The 13,663-nt window shown below is 32.1% G+C and overlaps 1 protein-coding gene across 1 annotated transcript; it reads left to right on the top strand.

Annotated features, from left to right (window-relative positions):
- The first annotated feature begins 355 nt into the window (after positions 1-355).
- On the top strand, positions 356-2,871 carry LOC131867668 (2-oxoglutarate-dependent dioxygenase AOP2-like). Its single transcript, XM_059215520.1, has 3 exons — positions 356-726; positions 817-1,141; positions 2,728-2,871. Exons 1-3 carry the CDS (start codon positions 356-358, stop codon positions 2,869-2,871), a joined length of 840 nt encoding a protein of 279 aa, XP_059071503.1.
- Positions 2,872-13,663: the final 10,792 nt, after the last annotated feature.

The following is a 13,663-nucleotide window of genomic DNA, read 5'->3' as shown; positions in this document are numbered from 1 at the left end:
ATACAACTACTAGATAGATAAATGTCCATTTTACATTTCTAAAAACGAAAGTCTTATGATATTCCGCATATAAGAACGCTGCTACTTATCCCTATGTCCTAATCTTTTTAACTATTACCATTATCAATTATATCTTGGAACATCCGAACACTTCATAATCCAAACAAATCTCCCAAAATTCCATCCTTGTTTTTGTGCGAAAATTCAATCGGCAATAGCAATACTCACCTGTCCTTTACAAAAAAACCCTAAATGCCTCTGCCGCCCTCAGATTAGGGATTCAACGCCATATTGTTGTCGTGTAGGCCGCTCTGTACCAAAAAATATTGCATACCATGTTGCTTTGGCTTATGCAATGGCATTTTACGAGTCTGAAGCAAATCTTGATTACATTCCCACTCTGGATCTCTCTCGCTGTGGAGACCAGAAATGTTTACAGACAATAAAAGAAGCTTGCCAAGAACTGGGCTGCTTTCGGATTGTAAACCATGGAATTGCACCAGACCACCTCCTCAAAGCAGACCAGGCATGCCGGGAAGTTTTCAAGCTTCCCACAGAAACAAAAAGAAAAAACATGTCTTCTAATCCTTTAGCGGGTTACTTGGGCGGTATATCTAAGATCCCCTTTTACGAAAGCGAGGGCATAATCCTCACAGAGCTTTCTCATTCCGAGACCCTCAGAGACTTCTCTCGTCTCATGTGGCCTCATGGGAATCAAAACTTCTGGTATGAGCTCTGCCTCTTTTTTCTCTTTTGTAAGGCTTTTATTTTTTCTAGGTTTTATTTTCCTCACAGTTTTTACTGCCTTTGGAACAGCGAAACTATGGAAGAATACACGCGTAAGATGGTGGTACTGTTGAACGAAGTTCACAAAATAATTCTTGCGAGCTTTGGGGTGAGTGAGTACTTTGCCACTCACTTCGACCATGGAAAGGCGATCTTCCTTATGAATTTGTATGATGTAACGTCTGAACTTCTGGACGAATCGATTGGGCTTTCGCCTCATACGGATCTGAATAGCCTTACCATTCTGCATGAAGATGAGTGTGGCGGCTTCCAGATTTGGAACAAGGCAGGCAATTGGGTTGATGTGAAATCCATCTCTAACTCCTTTGTGGCTGTGATGGGTGACGGCTTTCAGGTTCCATGGATACATCTCTTAAATATTAAACCATTTTGTTCTATAGATTTTGGATTAAAAAAGAGTAGAGATATTTTGCTATTCGATATCCAATTATAAGAACCTGTTCTGCTAAGAATCAAAGATTGCGGGGTATCCATTCTTCTGAATTCACCTTTTAGATGTTGGAGCCTTACACTCTATTAGACTTGATTCCTAGTGGACTCTTTAAGAACCTTTCCCTTCACCAACAAACCAAGGGTATTGATAGACTAGAGATATTTTATTTAACTATTTGATAAGGTTCTTGTGCAGAGTCTCAATGAACATTGATAAGTAATTAATAATCCATACCAGTTATACGTGTTTCTATTATCTTGTGATGGAGTCAATGTCAGTACATTTATTTATACACTCACCAAACTATCTTATCTTTTATCTTCACAATTTTCCTTTACCATTCTTCTTGTTTAGAGGGTCAAACATCAACCATCTCTCCCCCAAAAAATTCACATGGGCTTCACTAGCTAGGCAATATTATATCATGTATGTTTATATTGGGGGTTTAATATCTCAAAAATCGAATCGACAACAATATATTGTCTATTTGGGAAAAGTAGAGGGTTTTTTAATTTGGGCTATGAAAAAATACAATATCTGATGAAAATAGGGCAGTTTTTAATTCAAGCTATGTATTGGGAGTGGGTAACAAAAAAGGGGTTTAGGTTAATATTTTTTTGAAAATAAGTGTATGCTTTTGTATGACATAAACACACATGATATAGTCTAGATTCACTATGTGAAGCCCTCGTGAAAACATTATGAGCTAAATTGTTATTTAGATTATTTGAATTGAGGATTTTGGCATTCCTTTCATAAACTTAGTTCTTGAGCAATTAGTATTCCTTAAAAATAAAATTATGAATGTACTTTTTAAAATAGTTTGATCATTTTGACCTTTCTTTTGAAGATAATTATACGAATTTAGCGTTTATTTAACCTAATCATTTTAGCCTTTTGATAAATTGAGCATTTAGTCTTTCTTAAAAATAAAATTAATGAACTTACTTTTTAATATTTAAGTTGACCATTTCGACATTTATTTTGAAGATAAGTTTATGAATTTAATGTTTATTTAGGTTGAGCCTGTTAGGCTTCCTCTTGAATAATTTTCTTTATGTTCTGGTATAGAATTAGTTTTTAGAATTTTATTCTACATATTTTAATACATATGAATGATTAACATAATTTACTTGATAGAAATTTTTTATTTGGGCTTCGGCCCTAGCTCGCCCAGTCGTGGATCGCAACTTAAGGCATGGGTATGCTCCCCATGGTCTTGAGTTCGAGTCCTCGGCTATATTAACTCTGTCTGTGTTGTTACCTTGTGAGCGGGTTGTACACACTGGGGGATTAGTCTCACTTTGGCGAGGACACCTCCAGATTCCATGATAGTGAATATAAAAAAAAAAAATTTATTTGAAATTCTAAAAAATAGGCTTGGAGTAATGGAAGGATACATAATGCAAAGCATCGAGTGATGGTAAAAACTCGTCAATCTCGTCTATGTATGGGTTTTTTTTAATACTTTCCCAAATGAGATGGAGATAAAGGCACCCCCTGAGTTTATTGATGATCAACATCCACAATGTTACAAAGCATTTGCAGTTGGAGATTTCATTAAGTATTGGTTGGGAAAGGGAAGAGCAATAGAAGATCGTCTACACTCATTTGCTAGAATAAATGATTAATAGAGGAGGGATGGTTACCAGTTTATTATCTATTTTTTTGAACTTCCAAATTTGATCTATTTTTAGAAAGTCTTAAATGTAATAAATAAATTAAAATTTTTGAATAATTTGAGTGAATATAAAATCTTAAAAAGAAATGATATTGAATCTTTTTTCAATATATAGATGCTTACTTAAAAAATATTTATTTTTAACATTGTGAATGATATTTGAAACTATTCTTATAACATCAATGTATCTTTGTTAAAACTCTTTCGAAACTACCGTTTAAGTAGTTAAATTATAAAAATGACTTGAAAGATATATAAAAAACGTGATTGATTATTTATTAATTTAGAATATTTGATCATTTTCAATAAGATTTTTGGAAGGAATTTGCATTTATTTTTAAAATTAGGTTAATTGCATTATATTTATGTATACTAATTTAGAATCAAAATATGACATATTGATTTCATCTTATGAGAGACTCCTTCATGTGAACTACTATTTATGAAACATGGATGAATGATCTTGACTCAATAACTACATCCTTGATAGCAATATCATCATAAATGTGTACAATTTTACTTTACACAATTTAATTTTTGTAAAATGTATTATTTAATACATATTTCTTTATATATTATTTCTTTTTATAAAGAATAAAACTAAATTTAGAATATTCTTAATCATGCTTTCATAAAAGACCAAAACAAGAAGGTACATAGTATAGATATGACAATGTCTAAGTTTATCTACTTATTTCAAAACAATTATTTTAAAAATCTAAATATAATTAGTATTGATTGTGAAAACATCATTGTTATTAACATAAATAAATTCTTTGAATTTTTAAATACTATATTAATATCAATCTAGAAGAATGGTATTTTAGAGTAAATTAACGATTTATTAAGTTATTTATAGTCAAACCAAGTAGATATATATATATATATATATATATATATATATATATATATATATATATATATATATATGAATATGTGTATGTGTTTATGTGTATGTGTTTATGTGTATGTGTATGTGTATGTGTATGTATGTGTATGTGTATGTGTATGTATATGTATATGTATTACACACACACATATATATATACATATATACATATATACATATAGATATACATATACATATACATATTATATATATATATATATATATATATATATATATATATATATATATCTATATATATATATATATATATATCTGTGTGTGTGTGTGTGTGTGTGTGTGTGTGTGTGTGTGTGTGTGTGTGTGTGTGTTTTGTTAATACGATGAGAGGGGGGGGGTGAATCATAAAAACTCACTATGCAATATATTTATCAGATTCAACCTTGGTAGCCTTTACTGATATGCAACTATGATTGTAAATCATTCAAACTCATAAATAGATACACTTAAAACATCATAACACATTTAACACCAGATTTAATGTGGAAACCCAAATAGAGAAAAACCACTGTGGGATTTCGGATGCACTAAGAAATATACCCTTCTAGAGTATGCTCAATTAAAAGCCAATCATGTTACAGATTACATAAACACATTGCTAGATGTGACCCGGTTAAGGGATTTCCCTCAGACTTGTTAGAGTCTTGCACTTTGTTAGAAGTGACCTTGTCAACGGATTTCAAACACTCATTCAGAATGTTACCTTGCTAGAGGATTTACAAATAAGACTGTTAGATCCACTCGGTTAAGAGATTTCCTATCACTTACAAAATAAATAACAATATAAAATATATATCTGCAACTTCACATCTGAAATGCTAAAGCAGATTCTATGTGCTCAATGTACTCAGGATAATCTTGTCATAAGACTTATCTTGCTTCTTGTTGGGCTTCTCAATTTGTTATTTAATCTGATATTCAATCTTCTATGCTCGGTGATCACTATTGTAGTATCACTATTCTTATATTTTCCCGCATACATTGTTCATCAACAATTTCTTATTTATAAACAATTCCTAACCGCTTAATCTCCTTGATCACATTTCCCATGATCAATCTTAGCCATCAGATCTTCAAACTTGACTAGGTTCATTGTATCTTTCAATCTGAAAATGTTTTATCCCGCCTTGGAACTTGTGCTAGGTTATGACCCTTCAATCTATGTTGTAGATCTAACTCATGTATTTTCGTTGTCGTAGATCTTCAACAAACTTCTTTCACGACATACCAATCATCTATACATCTCTAGCTCATTGGCATCTTTCATTAAATAATGCTTTTGTCTATCCAATGCATTCTGTTAATACTCGGTTGTTACTCGGTAAATACTGAACCTCACTCGGTAGATATTCTCCCTTCTTTAACCGATGGCAATAACCTTAGGGTTTACCAACTAGAATCTTGCTCGGTAACATAGAACAATATCAAACCTTAACTAATTCTATAGCTTGAAATCTTTTCTCCTTCTTGTTCAGTCTTCGAATACTCATATATAGTATATCAAAACAATCAAAACAACAAGATCTCATCATTGTCTAACTCGGTAATAGTTGCCCATTGAATAACTTATTACTCCCCTTCATTTTCATTCATTTTGTGTCACTTATCGACATCTTTATACTTATCAAAACATATTCATTAAGATATGGCAACATCATACTGAATTAGAAAATCAATTGCCTGACATCAATGACAAAATAATATTATTAAGATAGTAATCATCCTTTCTCAGTTATATCCATAATCTTCAACAACCTTCTCAATATCCTCATACCAACAAACTTACTAGAATGCCAACAATCTCCTTTGTGAAATGCTAACAATTTCCCCCTTTGGCATTGATGGCAAAACCAACTTTTAATGGCAATACCTAACTTGATTTTATTTCAATTGATTCGGATTCGGATTGCTGTAAAACTTCTCCTGTTGTTATCCTTGAATTCTCCCCCAGTCATTAGTCTTCTCCCATCTTCACCTATTAATATTTACTAATTAGTCTTCTCCCCCTTTGACAACAATGCCAAAATGTAAAACTAATCTAATTCATGATTCCTTCCGTTGTGAAGTAATTTTCTTGCTGAAAATACAAATGTATCATCTCAGTCTCGGTCAGAGCAACTTGTCTTCAATCACTATTTCCTGCACAACTTTAGGCAACCTCCTAAAGTGTGTAAAGTAGCATCAACTCATAGATAGTTATTTTGTAGATTAATAGAATTGATGCTTTCACCGAACTCTATCAGTGAGTACTAGATAGGGGTAGGACCCCTAACTTACTTCTGAGATACTCAAAAGTGTCCCTTGGCAGTGGCTTTGTGAAAATGTTTGCTATTTGTTCCTTTGAACTAATATATTCTAATGCAACTTTCTTCTCTTGAACTTCTTCTCTGAGATAATGATACTTTATAGAGATATGCTTTGTCTTAGAATGCATTACCAGATTTTTTGAAATGTTAATGGCACTAATATTATCACAGAATATAGTTATTGGCTCGATAACTTTCTCATTCATACCTTCCAACAGTTGTTTGATCCATGCTATATTGGTACAATTCAATACTACAGCGACATATTCAGCTTCAGTTGTTGACTATGAAATGCATCCTTGTTTCTTGCTAAGCCAACTTACTAGTCTATTTCCCAAAAAGAAAGCTCCGTCGCTTGTGCTTTTCCTATCATCAATGTTTCCTGCCCAATCAGCATCAGTGTAGACTTTTAAGTCAAAATCATTCCTCTTTTTATACACTAAACCATAATCTTCAGTGCCTCTTAAGTGTCTAAAAATTCTCTTGATTGTTGTCATATGGTTTTCTTTGGGATCTGCAGAAAATCTTACAACTATACCTACTGCATATGCTATATCTGGCCTGCTGTGAACAACATATTGCAACTTTCCAATCATAAATCGGTAAAGTATCTCATCAACAGATGCAGATTCATCACTCTTTGATAGTTTACAATTGGTAGTCATAGGAGTACTTACAGGTTTAGAATCCTCCATTCCAAATTTCTTAAGAATTTCCTTTATATACTTGGATTGAGTAATGAAAATCTCATTTTTCATTTGCAGTATCTGTAAACCCATAAAATACTTTATTTCACCGAGTAATGACATCTCAAATTCTTTGTACATTTCATTTCCAAAGTTCTTGCATAAAGAGTCATTTCCACAAAAAATAATGTCATCAACAAATATGGCTGAAAGCAGTATTCCATTGTCTTCATCATTCTTCATATACATGTTGTTTTCACTTGTCCTTATAAATCCAATCTTGATTAAGTAAGAGTGCAGTCTTTCGTACCATGCTCTAAGTGCTTGCTTTAGACCATATAAATATTTGTTCAATTTACATACCTGATCTTTATTCTTGTCTTCAATAAATCCTTCAGGTTGTTCAATATAAACTTCTTCTTCTAGTATACCATTTAAAAATGCAGATTTAACATCCATTTGATATACCTTGAAATTTTTGTAAGAAGCATATGCCAACAATGTTCTCACTCCTTCAAGTCTTGCCACATGTGCAAAAGTCTCACCATAATCTATTCCTTCTTCTTGAGCATAACCTTTGCAAACTAGTCATGCTTTATTCTGAATGACCTCTCCTTTTTCATTTAGCTTGTTCTTGAAAATCCACTTTGTACCGATCATATTTTTCTCTTTTGGTCTTGGGACCAGTGTCCATGTTTCATTCTTCTTGATTTGTTCAATCTCTTATGTCATAGCATTTACCCAATCTTCATTACTAAATGCCTCTTTTACTATTCTCGGTTCAAATTCAAATATCAGACATGTGTTTTGTCTCAGTTTGTTCCTTGTCATTACTGGATCATCCATATCTCCTATAATTTGACTTGATGCATGATTTCTTCTGACATACTTGGCTAATATAGGCTCGGTAGGCTTTGTATGATCTTCTTCATCACTCGATAATTGGGTATTTTCTTCATTTTCTTCATCAATTTTCTCGGTAGGACTTCTCAGTTGAACATATACAAACTCTTCATAATCTTCTAGTTCTTTGGTATTTCCTTCATCATTTCTTTCTGCAAATTCATCAATTTTCATGTTTGCACTTTCCACTATTTTGTTAGATGATTTGATCAGACAGTTAAATGCTTTACTTCTAGAAGAATAACCAAGAAATGTTCCTTCCTTGCTTTTTTGATCAAACTTTCCATTTATGTCATCTTTGTGAACATAAGATCTACTTCCAAAGATTTTAAAGTAACTTACATTAGGTTTCTTGTCATACCAGATTTCATATGGTGTTTTCAAAGTTCCTTTCTTCAGTTGAACTAGGTTCAAGGTGTAAATTGCAGTGCTAATCACTTCTCTCCAAAATGTTTGAGGTACCTTCTTTTCTATCATCGGGGTTCTGGCACAATCTACAATTGATCTGTTTCTTCTTTCAGCTATTTGATTTTGCTGAGGTCTTCTCGATGCAGATACATGTCTCTTTATACCATGATCATTGCAAAATAGATTAAATTCATCATAAATGAATTCTCCTCCTATGTCAAATATTAGACATTTCAACTATCTTCTTGTTTCTTTTTCCACTCTAGCCTTATACCATTTGAATATTTGAAAGACTTATGATTTCTCTTTTAAAAACATAACTGACATCATCCTTGAGTAATCATCCACAAATAATATGAAGTATTTATCTCCATAATAACTTTGAACTTTCATAGGACCACAAAGATCAATGTGCACAATATCTAAAATTCGTTTAGAAGTGTAGGACTTACTTGTAAAGCTTGACTTTGTCATCTTACCCATCTGGCATCCTCAGCATATTGCTTTCTCAGGGTTTTTTAAGCTCGATTGACCTCTTACTCGGTGCTTCTTACTTATTTTGATCAGGTTATCAAAATTTACATGACAAAATCTTTTATGCCATAACCAGGTATCTTCTATTTTAGCATACAAACAATTGTTCTGAGTTGAGTTAAGGTGAAATGTATTACCTTTTGTTTGTGTCTCGATAGCAGCCATCTTTCCATGTTTGTCATGAACTTTGACACTTCCTTTCTGAAATTCTATTTGGTATCCTGTATTGTTTAGTTGCGCTACACTCAACAAATTGTATTTGAAACCTTCAACCCAGTATACATCATCACATTTAGCATTGTCAAGAAGTGTGATAGAACCTTTACCTTTCACCGGACATGGTGCATCATTACCAAATCTTACATAACCTCCATCATAATCTTCTAATTTAACAAACTTGTGTTTATCACCTGTCATGTGATGTGAGCATCCACTATCTATGATCCAAGAATCATTTTTATTTATGTGAGATATCGAGGATTTTTTCTCATACCTTTCTTCATCTGATCCATCTTTGATAGCTACATATACAACTTCCTCTGTCTCAGTCTCATCAGATTTGTCATCGTTGGATTCCTCATCATCTACTAGGAATGTCTTTCTATCTCTCCTTCTGAAGTCTCGGTGTCCTCTGTATTGATTGTCTTTCTGTCTGTCATCTTGGTATTCTCTCTTTTCACTAGATTCTTTGTCAGGATAGTTAGAAGCCATATGTCCTATTCTATCATAGTTAAAACATTTTAAAGGTAACTTATCTTTATACTTACCTTTGCCTCTTGGTAACCTTCTAGCTAATAATGCTTCAAACTCTTCTTGCTTTCTGATTTCCTCATATAGTTTGTGTACCTCTTCCATGTTTTTGCGAAATCTCTCACTTGCTCGACTGTGATTTCCTTCAGTATACTTATACATTCTATCATTGTAATCATCAGATTCACCAAGATGAGAAGAACTGAATGCAGATTCAACTTTATTTACCGAAGACCCACTATTATCAAAATTACTTAACTCAAATGCATGTAGCTTACCGATAGTAGCATCCAAAGAGGCTGGCATGTTTGGTATAGACCTTAATTCATTGATCGTAGAAACTTGAATGGCATAAGCAGGTAGAAGTGTTCTGAGCAACCTACTTGTTACATCCTTTTCTTCAATAGTTCCTCCTTCTCCTTTGATTTGATTGACAGTTTCCTTTAACCTTTTACTGTATTGGGTTATGTTCTCGCCTTCATTCATTCTCATAGATTCAAGTTGAGCTCTTAGACTGTCTACTTTTGCTCTTTGAACATGTTCATCACCACCATAGACAGATATAAGCTTGTTCCACATTGCTTTGGCATCAGTGTAGCCTTCTAGATCATTAAACTCTGAGTCAGTTAATGTTGATGTTATCTCAATCATTGCTTGAATATGCTCTTGCTTTGGCTTTATCTCTTCCATTGTCATTGGGTAGGTGCTAGGTGCATTGTAATCATTCTCTAGATAATATATTGCATATTCTCCAGTTCCTGATAAGTGTAGCTTCATCCTTTTCTGCCATGTGGAGAAACTAGACTTGTTCAACTTTGGTGCATCCCTTTTATACATTTTCGGATCTTTCCTCAATACCTTTAAACTTTTCTTCTGGAGTCCAAAGCTCTGATACCAGTTGTTAATAAGATGAGAGGGGGGGGTCAATCATAAAAACTCACTATGCAATATATTTATCAAATTCAACCTCGGTAGCCTTTACTACTATGCAACTATGACTGTAAGTCATTCAAACTCATAAACAGATGTACTTAAAACATCATAACACATTTAACACCAGATTTAACGTGGAAACCCAAATAGGTAAAAACCATTGTGGGATTTCGGACCCACTAAGAAATATACCCTTCTAGAGTATGCTCAGTTAAAAGCCAATCCTGTTACAGATTACATAAACACATTGCTAGATGTGACCCGGTTAAGGGATTTTCCCTCAGACTTGTTAGAGTCTTGCACTTTGTTAGAAGTGACCTTGTCAAAGGCTTTCAAACACTCATTCAGAATGTTACCCTGCTAGAGGATTTACAAATAAGACTGTTAGGTCCACTCAGTTAAGAGATTTCCTGTCACTTACAAAATAAATAACAGTATAAAATATATATTTGCAACTTCATATCTGAAATGCTAAAGCAGATTCTATGTGCTCAATGTACTCAAGATAATCTTGTCATAAGACTTATCTTGCTTCTTGTGGGGCTTCTCAATCTGTTCTTTAATCTGATATTCAATCTTCTATGCTCAGTGATCACTATTGTAGTATCACTGTTCTTATATTTGCCCACATACATTGTTCATCAACAATTTCTTATTTATAAACAATTCCTAACCGCTTAATCTCCTTGATCACATTTCCCATGATCAATCTTAGCCATCAAATCTTCAAACTTGACTAGGTTCATTGTATCTTTCGATCTAAAAATGTTTTATCTCACCTTGGAACTTGTATTCCTTCCTTGGAACTTGTGCTAGGTTAAGACCCTTCAATCTGCATTCTAGATCTAACTCCTGTATTTTCATTGTTGTAGATCTTCAACAAACTTCTTTCACGACATACCAATCATCTATACATCTCCAGCTCATTGGCATCTTTCATTAAATAAGGCTTTTATCCATCCAATGCATTATGTTAATACTCAGTTGTTACTCAGTAAATACTAAACCTCACTCGGTAGATATTCTACCTTCTTTAACCGATAGTGATAACCTTAGGGTTTACCGACTAGCATCTTGCTCGATAACATAGAACAGTATCAAACCTTAACTAATTTTATAGCTTGAAATATTTTCTCCTTCTTGTTCAGTCTTCGAATACTCATATATAGGATATCAAAACAATCAAAACAACAAGATCTCATCATTGTCTAACTCGGTAATAGCTGCCCATTGAATAACTTATTACTCCCCTTCATTTTCATTCATTCTGTGTCACTTATCGACATCTTTATACTTATCAAAACATACTCATTAAGATATGGCAACATCATACTGAATCAAAAAATCAATTGCTTGACATCAATGACAAAATAATATTATTAAGGCAGTAATCATCCTTTCTCAGTTATATCCATAATCTTCAACAACCTTCTCAATATCCTCATACCAACAAATTTACTGGAATGCCAACAATCTCCTTTGTGAAATGCTAACAATATGTATATGTATATATGTATATATTATATTAATATTTATGAATAAATTTAATTATACAAATTAAATAATCTAATGTGCAATACATTAATATGTGTAACAATCTTACAATTAAAATTATATTATTTAGTTTTAATCTTTATTTATAATTGTTTAGAAATATTATTTTTTGACTATTTTATCTTTTATGTTAATTTATTTTACAAACCAATCATATTATAGTTACATATTAAAACTAGGTACTAACCAAAACTAGGTACTAACCACTAAATGATATTTATTATTTCTTTGGTAAGTAATATCAAGATATATGATTAAAATTAATTAAACCTTTACCATTGAACATATGAAATAAAAATAGTAAACACATTTTATTTTATTTTATTTTATAAATACTTCAGAATTCATGATTATTAAAATTAAAAATATATTAATTATTACTCATAATTTCAACTATAAAATTAAACATTATTGAAAAAAAATAAAAAATTGAACACTGATTACTCCTACCATTAAAATTTAGATTGTTAGAGATTAGGTCTAGCACTCGACGGCTAAATTATACGAAAACAAAAGTCTATGTTGGTCGTTTTAAAAAAATAAAATTGAATCGGTCGTATTCAACGGTCGACGACGTAAATGCCATTTCCTAGTCGATGAGGTGGGACTGCTTAGCTATTCTTTCTTAATTTATTTTGATTGTGAAGTGAAAGCTACTTTTCTCATTTATTTTCCACCTCTACCAAGTCAAAGATTTTGAACAATAATTTTAAAGATTGATTTTAAATACTTATGAATGAATAATTTCACATTATATTTCATAATTCTTTTATTGAGATTAACATTATAGATTGCAATCATATAATCAAGAATGACATATTTTAGTTTAGTTTGTCTTTTAATATTAAACATCAATTCATATAAGAATGACAATGTCTATTTATATAAATTGGAGGTATTTTTCATAGTGTGTCAAATTATGTTATTAATATCAAATTTCAATTGTAGTGTTTTTGAGTCAAACTTATTAACCCATATTTTATGAGAGTGAATGCCCCACTTAGATAATCAGGGAGTTTTAAGTCAAACTCGTTGACCTATATTTATATTATTGATATTAAATTTCAATTATGCAGTTTTTTTAGTCAAACTTATTATCTCATATTTTATTAGTGGTGGTTCACATGAACCCATCTTTAATGAGAGTGTCTGGTCCACTTAGCATTCATTGCATCTAAGTGATAATCAAGAGATTTTAAATCAAACTCATTGGCCCATATTTCATGAGTAGTGGTTCGAATGAACCCATTTCTCATGAGAATGAATGATCCACTTAACACCCATTGTATCTAAGTGGTACCCGCATACGTGAAGCAATAAGACTTATTTTATTAGGAGATCGCACATATTACTACTATTCCAATTGAAATACACTTAATCATAGAGTTTTCCCTAGATCAAGTCCACTATATCTATCCCATTAATCAAGACATTTCTCAAGATTAAACCCACTTCACTCTCTACCTTATTTACAAAATCTTCTACTGATATTGTGTCATTTAAACCAGAAACTCCTTATTAATTGATCCATAAAAAGTCTATCCATGAAATAGTATCATACATTATAGAATGTGATCCGAAACATTGATGCAAATAAATTCTCTCACATTGAATTGAAAAGCACAACACATTAATAATTATGAAAGGTAGAAATCTAATATCTCATGTATATCCATATTTGAATTCTAATATAATTGACGCCCTAGTGGGCATTGAAAGGCGATAAAATATTCGCTGGAGAGCCGTGGAAATTACGCCATT

Source organism: Cryptomeria japonica, chromosome 2 (assembly GCF_030272615.1).
Source record: "Cryptomeria japonica chromosome 2, Sugi_1.0, whole genome shotgun sequence".
In the NCBI taxonomy this organism is placed as follows: domain Eukaryota; kingdom Viridiplantae; phylum Streptophyta; class Pinopsida; order Cupressales; family Cupressaceae; genus Cryptomeria; species Cryptomeria japonica.
This window is presented reverse-complemented; position numbering and strand designations above follow the sequence as displayed.

Coding starts and splice junctions, on each gene's coding strand:
- LOC131867668 (XM_059215520.1), top strand. CDS start 356: ATGGCATTTTACGAGTCTGAAGCAAATCTTGATTACATTCCCACTCTG. Junction 727..816: donor CATGGGAATCAAAACTTCTG/GTATGAGCTCTG, acceptor CCTTTGGAACAG/CGAAACTATGGAAGAATACA. Junction 1,142..2,727: donor TGATGGGTGACGGCTTTCAG/GTTCCATGGATA, acceptor AATGAGATGGAG/ATAAAGGCACCCCCTGAGTT.